The following is a 16,793-nucleotide window of genomic DNA, read 5'->3' as shown; positions in this document are numbered from 1 at the left end:
ACAGAAGTTCAAAGTCGCTTCATTTTCGGCTCCGATTTCTCGTCGCGTCCCTGCGGTCGACGCCGCCGTGTCCCTCGTTAGTCCTGGGGGACCGGATCGTCGCCGAACTGGCGACCGGGAGGCCCTCATCCAGCAGTGGACTGATCAAGGGCTGTACGTGCACAGACATGGCATTGGTGGGGAGGGATGGCATTGGGGCGGGGAGGGGGTGTAAGGTTGGTATTGGGACTAAGGTTGGAATAGAGTTTAGGGTTGGCATTGGGATTGGGGTTGTCATTGGGTTAGGGCTAACATTGGGGTTGTGGGTGTAGTGGGGGTAGGGCTAGCAAGGGGGTTGTGGGTGTAGTGGGGGTATGGCTAACATTGGGGTTGTGGGTGTAGTGGGGGTAGGGCTGGCAAGGGGGTTGTGGGTGTAGTGGGGGTAGGGCTAGCAAGGGGGTTGTGGGTGTAGTGGGGGTAGGGCTGGCAAGGGGGTTGTGGGTGTAGTGGGGGTAGGGCTGGCAAGGGGGTTGTGGGTGTAGTGGGGGTAGGGCTGGCAAGGGGGTTGTGGTTGTAGTGGGGATAGGGCTGGCAAGGGGGATGTGGTTGTAGTGGGGGTAGGGCTGGCAAGGGGGTTGTGGTTGTAATGGGGGTAGGGCTGGCAAGGGGGTTGTGGGTGTAGTGGGGGTAGGGCTGGCAAGGGGGATGTGGGTGTAGTGGGGGTAGGGCTGGCAAGGGGGTTGTGGTTGTAATGGGGGTAGGGCTGGCAAGGGGGTTGTGGGTGTAGTGGGGGTAGGGCTGGCAAGGGGGTTGTGGGTGTAGTGGGGGTAGGGCTGGCAAGGGGGATGTGGTTGTAGTGGGGGTAGGGCTGGCAAGGGGGTTGTGGTTGTAGTGGGGGTAGGGCTGGCAAGGGGGATGTGGTTGTAGTGGGGGTAGGGCTGGCAAGGGGGTTGTGGTTGTAATGGGGGTAGGGCTGGCAAGGGGGTTGTGGTTGTAGTGGGGGTAGGGCTGGCAAGGGGGATGTGGTTGTAGTGGGGGTAGGGCTGGCAAGGGGGATGTGGTTGTAGTGGGGGTAGGGCTGGCAAGGGGGTTGTGGTTGTAATGGGGGTAGGGCTGGCAAGGGGGTTGTGGTTGTAGTGGGGGTAGGGCTGGCAAGGGGGATGTGGGTGTAGTGGGGGTAGGGCTGGCAAGGGGGTAGGGGCTGATATTGGGTATCCGGTGGCATGGGCAGTGGGAGGCTCGGGGCTGAGGAGGCGTGCGCCCCGCGCGAGACCAACGCGGATGTGGCGCAGGAGTCTTCTTCGGCTGTGTTGGATTACCGCTCCCACAGCCACCTCCTCTCGCCCCCCCATCACCCCCCCCCCCATCATCTCACCCCCCAACCCCCTCCCCCACGGAGCCTCCAACTGCAGCAGGCACCGCCTCGACAGCGCTCGCCGAGACCTGGGAGAGGAACCAGCGGAGGCGCTCACTGCGCGCGCGTGATTCCTCTTGCACGCGGAGTACGGCAGTGGGCGAACGAGGTCGTTCGCTTCGCTGTGAGCCGTACCCCCGGGATCGGGGGGGTACCCCCTTGCCGGCGACGAGGCGTGGGGGGCCATGCACCCTGACGCGGCCATGTACCGCGCCCTGGAGCTGCGCAAGCTGCAGCTGAGTAAAGCGAAGCTCAAAGCGTCCAGCGGCACTTCCGCGCTCCTCTCCGGCTTCGCCATGGTGAGTGTGGAGGGGGCGAGGTGGGGGGCCCTTTAACTCTTAGGACCCCCCTCCCCCCAGATGTTAGCCCCCCCCTCCTCCCCCTCCCAGATGTGCGCTGCTAGGAACCATTCACAGCTGGTTGATTCTTGTCCGAATCATCAACTTTGAGAATCTCATTCCCCTCTTTCCCGCGTCTGTTCGTGCACGCTCGCCGCTATCATTGCCCGCAATTACCTGGAGTTTGGACATTCTTGGCAGCTGTTTGGAGAGTAATTGGAGGGGTCTTAATTAAACTGCCCCCCCCCACTGCTCGTGCCGGCCCCCACCCCCTCCCGAGTTTCGTGCGAAGCCCTCGAGGCAATCAGTGGAACGGGTCACGTTGTTTCCGTGTGGGGCTGTCACGGGGAAGCGAACCAAGTGGGGAGAGCTCGCGAGTGTAGGGGCCGTCTCGCGCGTCGCAGTGACTGCAGCGGGCACGGCTGGGTGCCCGGTGGGCTCTCTCTGTGTGTGTGTGTACACGTGTCACTGTGTGTGTGTGCACCTGCCACTGTGTGTGTGTGTACACGTGTCACTGTGTGTGTGTGTGTACACGTGTCACTGTGTGTGTGTGTGTACACGTGTCACTGTGTGTGTGTGTACACGTGTCACTGTGTGTGTGTGTGCACCTGCCACTGTGTGTGTGTGTACACGTGTCACTGTGTGTGTGTGTACACGTGTCACTGTGTGTGTGTGTGTACACGTGTCACTGTGTGTGTGTGTGTACACGTGGCAGTGTGTGTGTGTGTACACGTGGCAGTGTGTGTGTGTGTACACGTGTCACTGTGTGTGTGTGTACACGTGTCACTGTGTGTGTGTGTACACGTGTCACTGTGTGTGTGTGTACACGTGTCACTGTGTGTGTGTGTACACGTGTCACTGTGTGTGTGTGTACACGTGTCACTGTGTGTGTGTACGCGTGTCACTGTGTGTGTGTACGCGTGTCACTGTGTGTGTGTACGCGTGTCACTGTGTGTGTGTGTACACGTGTCGCTGTGTGTGTACACGTGTCACTGTGTGTGTGTGTACACGTGTCGCTGTGTGTGTGTGTACACGTGTCCCTGTGTGTGTCTACACGTGTCGCTGTGTGTGTGTACGCGTGTCACTGTGTGTGTGTACGCGTGTCACTGTGTGTGTGTGTACGCGTGTCACTGTGTGTGTGTGTACGCGTGTCACTGTGTGTGTGTGTACGCGTGTCACTGTGTGTGTGTGTACACGTGTCACTGTGTGTGTGTGTACACGTGTCGCTGTGTGTGTGTGTACGCGTGTCACTGTGTGTGTGTGTACACGTGTCGCTGTGTGTGTGTGTCTACACGTGTCGCTGTGTGTGTGTGTCTACACGTGTCGCTGTGTGTGTGTGTCTACACGTGTCGCTGTGTGTGTCTACACGTGTCGCTGTGTGTGTCACTGTGTGTGTCACTGTGTGTGTGTACACGTGTCACTGTGTGTGTGTGTGTACACGTGTCGCTGTGTGTGTACACGTGTCGCTGTGTGTGTGTGTACACGTGTCACTAAAGCACAGCAAGTAGGCACAGTAGGGGGCATAGGTGGTGCATCAGCCAGTCATCTCAGTCGGTCGACCCAGTGGCACCTGGGTCTGCCCCGTGACCTCCTGCCAGCGGGCGTTCGACACTTCACGTGGCCTCAAGGTGCACCTAGCCTGGCACAAGCGCCGTCACGCAGTGGCGAATGACGGCTGTGTTGGTGTACGCGTGTGTGGGGAGCGGTAGTGTAGCGGTCAGCGCGCTGCGCTACAAACCCGGCGACCCGAGTTCGATTCCCGCTCACGGCCAACACCATTTGACGTTTTAATTGAACCGGTCCTGGGCCTCCTCTCGCTCGACTCGTCCTCAACTGAGTACACGGCGCGTTGTGCAATTATCCCCATTGGGGAGACAAAGGCGGCCGGGCATGGTGATAGCCACCCACCCCTCGTGTGCCGTTCCGGCCATCACAGGTCTTCGCAAACAGCACTTGTCCCAAAAAGTCTGCTAGAGGTGTGGTGTGTGTGCACATGTGTGTGTGTACACACGTGTGTGTGTACACGGGTGTGTGTGTACACGTGTGTGTACACGTGTGTGTGTGTGTACACGTGTGTACACACACGCACACGTGTCGCCGTGTGTGTACATTGTGTACTGTGTGTCGAACTTCTTTCGCACCGCACGTAGCCAACCGTGCGAATTAAACCGCCCGCGATGGAACTGGGTTCTCAAGTCCAGCCAGTTGAAGTTCAGGTCTCGCCAAATAACTACACAAACAATCTCACGTGGAATTCATCACTCAAGAACGGGTTATTCCTGCTCAGATTGATTAGTTTAGAAACGTTGTCTCGAATTGATTGCCCTAGCGGATAACAGCTCAGTGGGTTGCACGATGGCTTTGGAAGTGACACCACCCACCGCGTGATTGGTGTGGGTGAGAGGCGTTTGAAGGGGGACCTCGTGAAGTGGTGAAGCGATATCATCTTCCGCACCACCCCCCCTCTCCTCCAGCACGGGCTCAATGGGGCTGCGCTGATGTTCGGGACAGTTGCCAACCAATCATTTCAGAATTGAGATACATATTTAAAACATCATCGTAGAGCGATGATTATCGGTTTATAGCAAGACACCATCGCTCGATGGGTTCTCCACTGCTGGATGGAGGCTTCGCTGTCATGGGCCGCATGCTATCCACTGCTGGATGAAGGCCTCCCCCATGCCACTTGCGGTGCTGCCACTGCCATCGTCATTTGAGCCCCAAGGTGACTCCGTTCGGAACGCACCGTGGTGCATGCTGGGCGTGCTCACTGCCCCACGAATGACGCCACCGAACGCAGCTGCCGCTGCTGCGCTACCGACCGCATTCGCCGACGGGGGATGCGTTCCGCAAGCCCCTTCCCTGCCGCGCGCAACAGGCAATTGGCACGTGGAAAGGTTCTCTCGGTCCCGTTCCCCTTCTTCTAAATCAGTGGGGTGCGAGACATGGCCAGATTTTGTGTTCGAAGGTAAACCATCGAAAACACAACTTACTTTGTTTCATCAAACCCTCTGTACTTATAAAGATTGAACGTTGTTTTAAACGCTTGAGTAGTATAGGTTATAGACCGCTGCTCTAAATTAAGCGAAGTTATTGGGCGATGCTGCTGCTGCGATGGCAGTGTCGCACAGACAACACAACACCGCGCGCGTGTCGTGGGGAGCGGTGGTGCAGCGGTCAGCACTACGCTGCACTACGAACCCGGCGACCCGAGTTCGTATTCCCACTCACGGCCAACCGGTCCTCGGCTTCCCCTAGGTCGACTCGGCCTTTAATGAGTACCTGGTGCGGGGAGACAAAGGCGGTCGGGCGTGTTGCTGGCCACCCACCCCCTTCGTGTGCCGTGCCGGCCTTCACAGGTGCTACTCGCTAACAGCACTTGGCCCAACAATATGCTAAGGCTATACGGGGGATCTTTGTCTTTGTGGCATTAAAAGGACAATATATAATAGGCGACGTTTCAAGCAGTGGCCCTTCTTCTCGAGCACACGTTTAGAGAGGCCAGAGAGACAGAGTGGATAATGAGAGTCGGAAAATGTACTTGATAAGAATAACCATGGTCGTCTGGATCATTTACCTCTGCGTCTTTCCACTTGGAGCATCCACATGGCCCCCTCCCCCCTCCATCCATCCTGCTTCGTTCGACTTTCGTGTCGCGTTGCCAAGTGCGGGATCCTATTCCGGGCTCATTCCCGTCGAGGAGTTTCGATGCGAAGCGCCGTGGCGTAGTGTGCAGGGCGATGTCGATCAGATGCCGCGTCCACGGTAACCAGCCGACCGACATGTCTCCGACTGGAGGGGGCCTTGGCTGAGCCGGCTTTGACGTCTACGACGTCGTTAATGACACATTTATATTTATAGTTACGCGATGTTACCCAACAAAACCTTCCGGTGTGGGTCATATTTGTCGCGAAAGCCTACGCGTTAAACAAATGACCTTCCTTAAAGTTTTTAGTTTGTTTACACATTTGCGAGTGAAATTTAGCGTGGTGCCGCCGTAGATCGTGCGTGACCCCGTCAGCTGACGAAGGTTGCCGTATCGCACCTCGCTCTGGCACTTCGGCTCGGATCATCGCTGCGTCTCTGCCAGCCGCCATCCCCCCTCTGTGCACGCCCGCTCTTCTGTTAAGTCTTGTCCGTGTCCTCCTCCTCCTCCTCCCTGCCCGTGGAGTCGAATTGCGTGCATTGACTTCCGTGGCTAACTTTAGCCGACGATTTAATAGGAACGTCAGCACGAGCTGTTGTCTATCCGCCGCTGGACGAAGGCCAACATCTCTCGCAAGCCCGACAGCCCAGCAGCTAGCTGCATGCACCTGTGAATATCATCACTCGCTCCAAACGAGCCGACAGAAAAACAGTTCACATGGTAAAGATGGAGCTCAAAGCGTGCGGCTCAAGTCTCATCGACGAATGTTCCTCTTCTTTTCCGTTCGATCTTCGGTGAAAATGCGGCGATGAATTTCCATACTGCATTCAAAACTTTCACCGTCAACTGTTGAAGCTCCCACTCCTATTCCTCCTCCTCCACGCGAAATCATCATCATCGCAACCGCCCGACGGTGACGAGGTGGTGGGGGGGGGAGATTGCCAAGGGAGATGAGAGCGCCAGGTGGGCGGACTTTGAGCCGGTGGCTCGAGACTTGGGATATATCGATCGGCTCCATCGCTCCCGCATCAATGGGGCGGGGGGCAGGGGGGCGGGGAGGCCAGGGGGGGGGTGGCTGGGGAGAAAAGAAGTCTCGACAGCTTCAGGATGGGACAGCGGCGATGAGAGGAAAGGGGGGATGACGAGATGCGGTGTCGGAGAGCGGAGGTATTGGCAAAAATTGGGATCGGAGACGATTGTGGTCAAAGGAAAGAAGGGTGTGAAGAGAAAATTGGGTAATACGATGGGGGATCAGAGGGCGATGGGAGGATTCGATAAATGGGCTCCGAGGCAAAGGGATTCGGGGAGAGGCAGTCGGAGGAAGGGTGTCCGTAATATCAATTAAAATGTAGCACACACAGGTACACACAAGACAAAGATCCCCCGTATAGCCTGAACAGACTGTTGGGGCAAGCGAGCACCTCTGAAGGTCGGCACAACACGAGGGGGGTGGGTGGCCAGCACCGCACCCGGCCGCCTTTGTCTCCCTCGTGGAAATGTTTACACACCAGGTACTCATTTGAGGCGGAGTCAACCTAGGTACACACACAGCTATACACACATGTAGACCCCCATGCACAAACAACAATGAATCTGCGTATACACACCTCTCGCAGAGCGTGCGTGCACGGCACGTGCTCTTGGCGAGCATTTGTCACACCCACACACGGACACGCGTGTCGCACACGCGTGGAATGCCTGCAGGCCGCGTGCTTTTTTTAACGAGTTGCGCGTGGGTTGTTGTTTGTGCCCCGTCCGGGATGTCCACGCGACCCGACATGGCCCCCGAATAGGTGGCAAGGCCCACCGGCAGCGCGGCGTTCGCTGTCGTTCTCGACAATTGGCGGCCTTCGTTTGGCACACGCTTCGGCCCGTGTCACGCGTGACCTCCACAACGCCGTACGCCAACTTCACGGCCGCATGTTGCTCGCGCACTCGGCACGGAGCGGCGCATCAACATCAATTGTTGGACTGTACTTCTACGCTCCCGCGTCAGTGCTCTCCCCCCCCCGACCTTTGCCGACCCGCTCCGAGCACCCGTGCTGAGTTGGGGTCACATAACCGCCACCGCCCCCGCACGGCGTGGGGAGGCCCTCATCCAGCAGTGGATTGGCAAAACAAGGAGCACGCATGCAGTGGCGAGCGCGCTGCACTACAAACCCGGCAACCCGTGTTCGGTTGTCTGAACCGGTCCTCGGCCTCCCCTAGGTCGACTCAGCCTCAAATGAGTACCATGTGTGATGTGTAAACATCGCCACTGGGGAGACAAAGGCGGCCGAGCGTGGTGGTGACCACCCCCATCGAGTGCCGTGCCGGCCTTCATAGGTGCTGCTCGCTAACAGCACTTGCCAGAACAGTCTGTTGAAGGTTATACGGGGGATCTTTGTCTTTGTACACCGTGCAACAGACTGGTATCGCCACAGGAATGTGCGGTGCCACCGTGCGGGTGTGCCGCTGATGATGCGCTTTCGGGGGTTGTTGCCGCCCGTTGTTTGGCGCGATGTCCGACGTTTCTGTCCAAGTACTTGTTGGGAGCTCCTCGTTTAGAATCCGAGCCGTCTTCAGGGCCCTCGTGCCCAACGGCGCGCGGTACGACCGACAACGCGCCGCAGGGGAATGTGGAAATTTCCACAACTGGATCGGGGATCTCAACCGAGACGAGCGATGATGGGGGGTGCGTTGTGCGTCTGCCAGATCCCCCGGAGGATTGGCAGACAGCGAGGCCGCTCCGCGTACTTCACCACGCCGGAGGATTTCGAGCAGAGCCGCCTATAGGGGTACGGCGAATCATCAGGGCGACCGCCTCGGGCCCCGCACTTTGGGGGGGAGGGGCCTGGCGCTTCGACGTCACGGTGTCCGATGCAATACTTCCGGTTTAGTTTGAAGGCGTGCAAGAGGGCCACGTGGTGGGATTTGCCCCGTGCTCCGTGCTCCCCCACCTTGTGTGTACGTATGTTAAACTTCTTTCGTACCGTACGTAGCCAACCGTGCTAATCGGAGGCGCCTTCCTCGTAATAATCAGGGCGGTCCCTGGTTATTACGAGGAAGGCGAAATGAGGACAGCGTGTTCACACGTTGGGGCCTGTGACCCGCCAGCCAACATTCCCCAAGATCTCCTCTCGACGTTCCGTCTGACGTTTGGTGGCGATGCCTTTCTCTCTCCATCATCGCCGACAACGGGGGCGGTGGGGGCGGTGGTGGCGGCGGCGGTGGTGGCGGTGGCGCGCCCAGGTGACGCGCCGGGGTCTGCGTCTCGACTTGCACGCTGGGCGGACCTAACCCTCACCCCCAATGGTGGGGATAAATACGCGTGAACTGGATTGTCAGTTTCCTATCGATCCGTAGATGAAGACACCCGTGAACTGGAGATAGGTGTTGGGGTAGTGATAGGGGTTGGGGAGTGATAGGGGCTAGGGTTGGTCTGGTCTTAGCTGGGGGCAGGAGTAGCAGCAGCAGCAGGATGTGCTGGGCGTTGTTTCAAGGGAGGAAGGGAAGCAGGTCGGTGAAGATGAGTGCTTGATGTGCTTCAGTGGGAGTTGGCTACGTGTAGGGGAGCAAGAAGGGAAGAGGAACGAAAGCGGGAGGGGGGTGCAGGGCGCAGGAGGCGCTTGAAGGAGTGGACTCCATGTAGAGCTCCATGTAGAGCTCCACCTCGTGGAGGCCCTTCCACTCGCAGTGGCGTGAGCAGAACATTGCAGGGCTGTGCCTTTGCGTTCACCTTCCGCAGGATTTGAGTTGGTGCCCTGCACTGGCCCCCGTACACGTGGCGTCAGGCGCCGTGATTGATGCCCCGCGGTTTCGTATTCTTGTTTGCGTAGCCTCTGGCTCACAGCCATCGCACGACTTAAGTGCAGTCGTGTCCAAACGTGGGGAACACGGCACCTAGAGACCGAGAGAGTGTAAAACAGAGCGAGAGAGCGAGTTGCAGAGAGACAGACACAGTGAGAAGTATGGAGAGAGAGACAGACACAGTGAGAAGTATGGAGAGAGAGAGAGACAGACACAGTGAGAAGTATGGAGAGAGAGAGACAGACACAGTGAGAAGTATGGAGAGAGAGAGAGACAGACACAGTGAGAAGTATGGAGAGAGAGAGAGACAGACACAGTGAGAAGTATGGAGAGAGAGAGAGACAGACACAGTGAGAAGTATGGAGAGAGAGAGAGACGGACACAGTGAGAAGTATGGAGAGAGAGAGACAGACACAGTGAGAAGTATGGAGAGTGAGAGAGAGACAGACACAGTGAGAAGTATGGAGAGAGACAGACACAGTGAGAAGTATGGAGAGAGAGAGACAGACACAGTGAGAAGTATGGAGAGAGACAGACACAGTGAGAAGTATGGAGAGAGAGAGAGAGACAGTGAGAAGTATGGAGAGAGAGAGACAGACACAGTGAGAAGTATGGAGAGTGAGAGAGAGACAGACACAGTGAGAAGTATGGAGAGAGAGAGACAGACACAGTGAGAAGTATGGAGAGTGAGAGAGAGACAGACACAGTGAGAAGTATGGAGAGAGACAGACACAGTGAGAAGTATGGAGAGAGACAGACACAGTGAGAAGTATGGAGAGAGAGAGAGAGACGCAGGGAGATGCACAGATGCGTAACAGACCCACGCACAGAGGCCTGGAGAGATATTCAGACAGAGAGAGAATTAAATAAACGGAGAGATGAAGAGATCGAGAGGCGGACAGAAAGGCACGGGGAGAGAGACTTGAAGATGATTACAGTAATAGAAAAGCAGAGAAACGCACGGAGAAGGGTGACACGCAGTGAGATTAAAAGGAGAGAAACTGGGCGGTGGTGGCTGTGCACGCGGCCTGTAGTCCAGCACTGAGCGGTTGGTGGATCACCGCACCAACGTTGTTAAAACTCCCTCTCACGTGGGTGTTGAGCGTTTTCCGGTTGCTCCGCTTTCCTCTCACATGTAAACAATTATTAATTGACCGATAACAATTTACTATTGCAGAGCCACTTCTGAGGGCTCCTCCAATCCCCTCTTGTCCCACACCATACGGTGACAGCGGCGGTGTCTCCTTCTCACAGGCCCCACTCCGAGAGCTGTTTGACGCGTGACAACCGACTTAAATGTTTCGTGAGCCTCTCGGACCAGAAGTTGGCCGGATTAAGCGACTGAGCAAATCTAACGTGCGGCTTTCGTTTGCGCAGTCATTCGGTGAAGCGGGCTCAGACGGTCAACACGGTACACTTGCTCACCTGGATTCAAACCCAGGGGCTCGATCGTCCGTGGTGGCTCGGTGCTCTGTCACGATATTGACACCCCAAGCCACCCGGCTACATTTGTAAACTCTGACAAAACTGTGTTTGTTGAGTTCCCAGACCAGTTTTGTTTGTTTTAATACTCTTCATTTAATCAATGCAGTGTGCAAGCAAATTGAATCAACATCGATGACATTTAAGTTCCATCTTAATTGGGGTGAATGGGACACGCTATTTATTAAATTATGCAGCCAGCTGGATAATTAGACAGGAATAGGGGCAGGATACGGGGAATTAACGGAACGGAGGACGCAAAACACATTTTAAACTTCATATTTTATTTGTTTTGGGCTCGTGTCTAATTGCTGAACTGTAGCTGTGACATTTGTTCACCGGTGAGCAAATGTCACACGATATCAACTCGGCACGTTGTTAAACGCTCGTGCGCACCACAATTAAATTGTGTTTGGCCTTGTCGGGTTCAGGGTCGCTGTACCCGATTGTCACCGTAAGCACACTGCCTAGGGTCTACGAAAACTAAAGGGCCTACGAGAAAAATGTGGCCATGTTTTTTGTTTGTATGTATGAAAAAAAATGTAACCAAGATATCTTCTTGAATTACTAATATAATGAGCCAAGAATGTCTGTTTGTTTGTAACGCGCGTGACGTCACTCCATGTCGACCAGCCCCCCTCATTAATAATCATGAACGGGTGACGTCACTCCTCATGGATCACCCCCCACCCCTCTCTTTAATAATCATGCGCAGGGGACGCCACTCCACATCGAACAGCCCCCTCATTAATAATCATAACCAGGTGACGTCCTCCAAATGGACCCCCCGCTCATTAATAATCATGAGTGGGTGACGTCACTCCACATGGGGGGGGGCGAGGCGCCTCCACCCTCCTCAGCGTCAACTTATAACTCCCACTTCAAAGGCCGAACCCTCACGTCACGTGATCTCCGTAACGCTATTGAGACATACAAGTAGGAAGGACGTCATGATGAACAAGCGATTATACATTTTTTATGAAATAAGTATGCGTCACCGCGGCCTTACAAATTGCACACGAGTGGATGCAATAAATATGACATCGCGGTCTGCTTTTCGCTTGAATGTTTCAGATTTACTGCAATACACCCGTCCTTGGATGGGCTATAGACTAGTACATATCTATAACAAGGAGAGGCACAGTGTGTATGTATACATAGAGGCAAGAGTCGTGGCAATGTCAATCGTTTTTTTTTATCATAAGGTGAGGGAGAAATTAACACCGGAAGATGTTATTGCAAAATTACCAATAACATCTTCCAATGGTGTTTTTCGCACAATCTCATTCTCAATAAAAACAATTAGTGCAAGGGAAGGCGTTGTTGTCCTATGTTTGAAACAAGCAAGTGACGGCGGCGGTCGTAACATGGGCAGCAGTAGCAACTGTATAAAGTTATCCTTGAAGGCCTACGAAAAGGAAGTGCCTAGGGCCTACAAGAACCCCAATCCGGCCCTGGTCGGTTTGCTGGAGGGTCTTGATGATGCAAATGCAGCCAGATCCATTACTCGGTGGCCTGACACCGGCGAGGAAAATCCGGCACACTTTTTAAGGATCACGTCTCCGCCCCCCGCGCGCAGGTGGCCATGGTGGAAATCGACATAAAGGACAAGAAGGAGGGCTCGAGTGAAGACGCCATCCCGCCGGGCCTGCTCGTGGCCTTCAGCATGTGCACGACGCTGCTGGTGGCCGTGCACCTGCTGGCGCTGCTGCTCAGCACGTGCCTCCTGCCGCACGTGGAGGCCGCCTGCAACGCATACCTCGCCGAGCAGAGCCTGCCGGGGACGAACGGCGGCGCGTCCCCGTGGGACGAGTCCCCCGCGGGCGTCGGAGCGGCGCCGGCGGGGCACAAGGCCGCCCAGGCGTTCCACCGCGACGCGTCGCTGCAGTCGCTGCAGGCGGCGGCGACGGCGGCCGACATGCCGGCGAGACCGGACAGGCCGCACCACTCGGCCGGCCTGCCGCTGCCGCGCCTGCACCGCTACGTGGAGGTGGCCTGGCTGCTCTCCACGGCCGTGGGCACGGTGCTCTTTCTGCTGGAGCTCGGCCTCATCTGCTGGGTCAAGTTCCTGCCGCTGAACAACGCGGGCGGCATTATGGCCGCGTCGGCCGCCATGTGCGTGACGCTGCTCGCGCTCTGCGCCTTCGTGTTCGTGGCCGTGCGCTTCTACCTGACGCTCGTGGGCCACACGGCCGAGCGGCACTTGCGGGACATCAAGGCGCTAGACAGGATGCACGAGGAGCTGTCGTGCGACCCGGCCATGATGGGCCTGCAGGGCCAAATGAACGTGTGACCCCCGACCCCTCCCCCCGCGCTGCAGCGCGCGTGCCCTTTGTTGGCGGTTTGTGTTACCGTCACCTTCCATTGTGCCCGGACCATCTTCTCGGTCAAATGTGAAAGCGGTCCAGGGCTGAGTGTGGAGGTCGTTCATGGTGATGTCATTTCGCACAAAACGTGAGCCTCACGGCCACATTTCCTTTTGCTCGGCTCCGAAACGTGGCCACAGGATTTAGCTCGCCGACCGTACGCGCAGTCGTGAAGACGTGTTAATTGAAACTAGTGTGTTCACTAACTTATCGCCATAATAATCCCTCCGACACCACTAAGTTTAAGGCAGGATCGGAGTTTGCGATGAACACTGAGTGGCCATGATCCTAGTTTATCTGACATCTTTCTTTCCTGACCCTCTGGAAGTAACTTGACCCCTACTTGAAATACATTATCCCTGGCTGTAACCTGGCCTCTGCATACATCTAACTTGACCCTTGGCTGTAACTTGACCCCTGCAGCTCTGTATAACATTGCATTTCACAGCACATCACATCCCTGTTACAATCCACCAACCCCGTGCCGGTCTCCCCAGCACCGCATGCCGCCCACACTCGGGTGCCGAACGCTGCCGTGGCTGTGCGAACCCCATGCCCACGTCTCGTGGCACTGGGAACCGCATGCCTATGTCTCAGTGCAATCCGCTTCGATGAGAAAAGTGGAACTCGGAACTCCGTTTCCTTCCCACTTTTTCGGAGTTCGCAGAAATTGCGCATTTCCGCAGTCACGCCTCCAACCGTTTTGCAAACGCCTTGTTTTGCTTTATTTTGTTATATTCAGCCTCGTCCACCCACGGTGTTGAGACCGCAGAGCTTTTCAACGCTCGCACACAAGAGAGCCTTTCACGATAGCTACATTCACGTGCGGGGCGGTATGGGGTGGGGGGGCATTCGCCAACCTTAAAATATTTTGGTATAAGATGGCCAATGCAGTACAAGTTTACATGTTTTAGATGAAACCGCATCTCGAGATGCTGCACAAATTGGAGCCATGTACATCGAGTGAACATTGGCTCAAACCATATCAATATATACAGGACTGCAGAGCTTGGAGGATTGCGTTTGGCGCTGGCTCACCGCCTGGCCGGCTTCCATCTTGTCTGTGGTTCTTTTGTCGATTGTGAGATGCAACAAGGGGGTTTCGTGCAGGAATCGAACTTGGGTCCCTGTCTTCATGGCGCAGTGCACTCACCCTTGCACCACCGCTCCGCCCGCCAATTCACGTGTTCAGTCTTTTTGTCAATCTGCTGCTGAATCAGGGCCTTCGAACACCATGGAATCTGCACGTGCTGAGTGTAATTGAGTGGCTGGGTGAACTGGGAGGGTTGGGGGGGGCATCACTGCTGATCATTGTGAATATACACGTGCTGTACATGTAGATGTGTCACCTCCCATGCTAAAGCCATAATAATTTGATTACACAATGACCAATATATTTTTATATCTAAATATGTAAATATCATGAAATTACAGCTTCAGCGAACACACACACAAACACACCTACACAGTACTGTAATTGCCAGTGCCAATTTTGCCAAAAGATGTGTAATACAATATTCCTTTAAAAAATGTCCGTCAGGTGCTTTGAAGATTTCTACACCGTGAGATGTGCACACACGGTTGGGGCAAGTGCTGTTAGCGAGCAGCACCTATGAAGGATGGCGTGGCCATTGCAATGCCTGGCTGGCTCTTGTCTTCTGCTGATGTTTACACACCGCTCCAGGCACTCATTTAAAGCCGAGTTGACCTAGGGGAGGGCTGCCCAGGTAGCAGTTCAGATAATTGCCACCGATGTTAACCGTGGTAGGGGATTGAACTCGCGTTGCCGGGGGGTGGCGATGGTGTTTACCATCGCCACCCTTTACCATCACCACCCTTTACCATCGCCACCCTTTACCATCGCCACCCTTTACCATCGCCACCCCGCCGCTCCACGCACACGCCCCTACGCTCGTCACAAGATGCAGTATATATGTCTGTTTCGTTAGTTGTGTTGCTTAAGTTATGTCGACTTATCAAGGACTTTTGAACATGGTTCATAGATGCATTTCTGTTTATGGCATTGTGAATGCCTTTTGACTGGGGGTTGGGGTTTTTCTTTATGGGTGTAATGAGTCACCCTGCCCACTTGTGATTCAAATTATCACGATATCAGGGTCCCGATTCGAATCGATAATTTTATTTTTACACTGTGGCAATAATGTAGCAGCCAATCGTGGCTTACTGGAGTTCAAGTGATGAACCCATTACATAACGTGTATGAATTGTAAAACGGCGATACATGTATCGAGAGAGAGAGAAAGATTAAGAGTCAATATTGATCAATGAGTCTGCATAGTTTGCACCCAGCACTTAATTTCAGTCGGAACAGTTCGGAACTGTTCTAAAAATATATTTCCACACCACGTCTGCCTCATCTCGTTGTGTCCTCATTGTAGCCAATATTCCTATAAATCGGTCCATATAATTATGGGAATATATGGCATAATGATATAGGTTTATTATGAGTGATAGAGATGTACTCTGCGACCTCGTGGTAACAGTGCCTTTACACCCCTTACTCTGAGCCAGCCTAGCTTGCAGCCTTCCGGAAAATCTAGAGAGAAATTACACCCTGGTTTATACCCCGAGGTGTCCGCGTCTGCTGCAAAACGTGCATGTTTGCACACGCAGTAATGAGTGACTGTGTAATAAGACTGGCCATACATAGTAATAAGACTGGCCATACAGAGTAAAACGTAATAATGACAAATGTAACCAGGTGTCCAATTGACTCCTTGGGTGATAAAACATTTTTTAAAAAAACATGACTTGCAGCCCCTTTTAAAATCGTACACCGTAGGCTTTTGTGACAAATGGTGAGTAACATTAGACTTTTGGTCCAAAAATCGTAACAATCAACCCATTGTCAATCGACTGTGTCCGTCATACTTGACCACGCTGGTCAGTGCAGGTTAGTAAAGTTCATGGGGGGAGGGGCATCACGACCAGTTCATCTATCACTCGCCACTGATGTTAGTCATGGCCAGGAGTCAAACTGTGCTCGTCGTACCGCTGTGCGTGACCCACCCCCACTCCCACTTCCCCTGCTCGCACCAACTGAGCCCCGAGTGGAATCGGAAATAAAAGGCACTGGAAAATGTGAGTAGAGATTAACATTTTTACTGGCCGGCCTAAAATAATACCTCAACCAAAGACCAGAACAATTTTAGAATCGGATCACGTATATAAAGATAGCATAACAATTATATTCTCTAATCTCTAAAACCCTCGGTGAGTCTCTTGACTCGTGTTCGGACGGGTGCTGCAAGGGGATGTTTTTTCCAACGTTCTGCCGGCCAATTCATTTCTCCCACTCCTGCTTGGAAACCCAGCGTCGTCTAGCAGAGAGGTGACGGGGAAACGCCGCGGGGCGTGGGTTGAAACCACGGAACAGCGCAGTCACTCGCCACCACCGCAATCCTCGCTGTGTCGCATTGATACTCGGCTACGGCTGGACGGTGCTGCAACCGGTCAATAAAATAATCCGTTGGACAAGGAGCTACATTCTCTCTCCGGTGTGTTTTTGGATCGTACGGTACTTGCCCGTCGTTCTCAGACATGGTGTCCGATGGTTTCTGCTCCACGTTCTGAGAGCCTCTTCAGGAAATTCAGTTTTGACTCTTCACTCTTACAAGCTCAGGCGCTTCAAGGACCAAAGTTCCAGGAAAAGCGTTGTGCTTCTTCGGGTGACTCGGTTGGACGTTTCGCACCATGGTGGGAGTTTGTTGAGAAACTTGAGCTCCCGTAGCAAGTGCTCAAAGAAGCTGGATGTAACC

At 54.6% G+C, this 16,793-nt stretch overlaps 1 protein-coding gene across 3 annotated transcripts; it reads left to right on the top strand.

Annotated features, from left to right (window-relative positions):
* Positions 1-1,349: 1,349 nt before the first annotated feature.
* LOC144719327 (calcium release-activated calcium channel protein 1-like) lies at positions 1,350-16,521 on the top strand. Of its 3 annotated transcripts, none has more exons than XM_078595171.1 (2): positions 1,350-1,692; positions 12,228-16,521. In XM_078595171.1, the coding sequence occupies exons 1-2, from the start codon at positions 1,579-1,581 to the stop codon at positions 12,939-12,941; spliced, it is 828 nt and encodes a 275-aa protein (XP_078451297.1). In that variant the 5' UTR covers positions 1,350-1,578; the 3' UTR covers positions 12,942-16,521. The 3 variants fall into 3 exon arrangements, with proteins under 3 accessions (XP_078451297.1, XP_078451299.1, XP_078451298.1); XM_078595173.1 differs by lacking the exon at positions 1,350-1,692 and adding an exon at positions 3,816-4,456; XM_078595172.1 differs by lacking the exon at positions 1,350-1,692 and adding an exon at positions 4,463-4,699.
* The last annotated feature ends 272 nt before the right edge of the window (positions 16,522-16,793 follow it).

The sequence above is a fragment of the Lampetra planeri genome, chromosome 6 (genome assembly GCF_965212315.1).
Source record: "Lampetra planeri chromosome 6, kcLamPlan1.2.h2, whole genome shotgun sequence".
Taxonomy (NCBI): Eukaryota; Metazoa; Chordata; class Hyperoartia; order Petromyzontiformes; family Petromyzontidae; genus Lampetra; species Lampetra planeri.
This window is presented reverse-complemented; position numbering and strand designations above follow the sequence as displayed.

Bases quoted from the DNA above. Each gene is read 5' to 3' on its own strand.
- LOC144719327 (XM_078595171.1), top strand. From the start codon at position 1,579: ATGCACCCTGACGCGGCCATGTACCGCGCCCTGGAGCTGCGCAAGCTG. The intron at 1,693-12,227 runs GTGAGTGTGGAG...CCCCGCGCGCAG, and splicing joins TCCTCTCCGGCTTCGCCATG to GTGGCCATGGTGGAAATCGA.